This window comes from Egretta garzetta, unplaced genomic scaffold (genome assembly GCF_000687185.1).
Source record: "Egretta garzetta isolate BGI_Z169 unplaced genomic scaffold, ASM68718v1 scaffold187, whole genome shotgun sequence".
Taxonomy (NCBI): Eukaryota; Metazoa; Chordata; class Aves; order Pelecaniformes; family Ardeidae; genus Egretta; species Egretta garzetta.
Window position 1 is genome coordinate 221,443 of NW_009260342.1, and position 771 is coordinate 222,213.

General features: G+C 57.8%; 1 protein-coding gene across 1 annotated transcript in view; it reads right to left on the reverse strand.

Moving 5' to 3' along the window:
- The window catches only part of LAMC1 (laminin subunit gamma 1), a 70,000-nt gene extending 69,247 nt beyond the window's left edge, over positions 1-753 (reverse strand). The window contains exons 1-2 of the mRNA XM_035898067.1: positions 601-753; positions 88-178 (exon numbers count right to left, since the gene is read on the reverse strand). Of these exons, the coding sequence (XP_035753960.1) occupies positions 88-178; positions 601-753 (244 nt within the window). The remainder of the gene's footprint in view (positions 1-87; positions 179-600) is intronic.
- Between the last annotated feature and the right edge of the window lie 18 nt (positions 754-771).

Consider the following 771-nt stretch of genomic DNA (forward strand, 5'->3'; position numbering starts at 1 on the left):
CCACAAGACTCCAAGATCTGAGCTTGCCGGTGCACAGGGAGAGACACGCTCGCCATGCCCCGCACCCCCGCAAGCTCTGCCTCTCACAGCGTGGGCTTGCTCGTCTCGCCCATCGACGGCACAAGCGACACAGGCTGCAATGAAGCGGCCCCGCGCAATACCGGTTGTCTCTTCGCCACTGTGGAGAAGGCCGAAATTCAAGTTTATGAAGTACTGTTTCGCTGCTATGACTACCCTTAAAGTAAACGCCAGCAGCCCGAGGGGTGAAGAGGCCGTGCCCTGCGGGGCCAAACCCTTGGGCAAGACGACCCCAGTCACAACCAGGACTTCACTGAATCATAGAATCGTTTAGGTTGGAAAAGACCTTTAAGATCAAGTCCAACCATTAACCTAGCACTGCCATCCCACCACTAAGCCATGTCCCTAAGCACCTCGTCTGCCCATCTTTCAAACACCTCCAGGGATGGGGACTCAACCACTTCCCTGGGCAGCCCGTTCCAACGCTTTCACCCTTTTGGTGAAAAAATTTTTCCTAATGTCCAATCTAAACCTGTCCTGGTGCAACTTGCGGCCGTTTCCTCTTGTCCGATCGCCCGTTACCCGGGAGAAGAGACCAACCCCCACCTCGCTACAGCCTCCCGCCAGGCAGCTGCGGAGGGCGATAAGGTCTCCCCTCAGCCGCCTCTTCTCCAGGCCGAACAATCCCCTCAACGCCCAACTTCGCAGCAGGCGCTTGCTGGAGACAAAGCGCATCCAGGCGGGGCCCGGCGC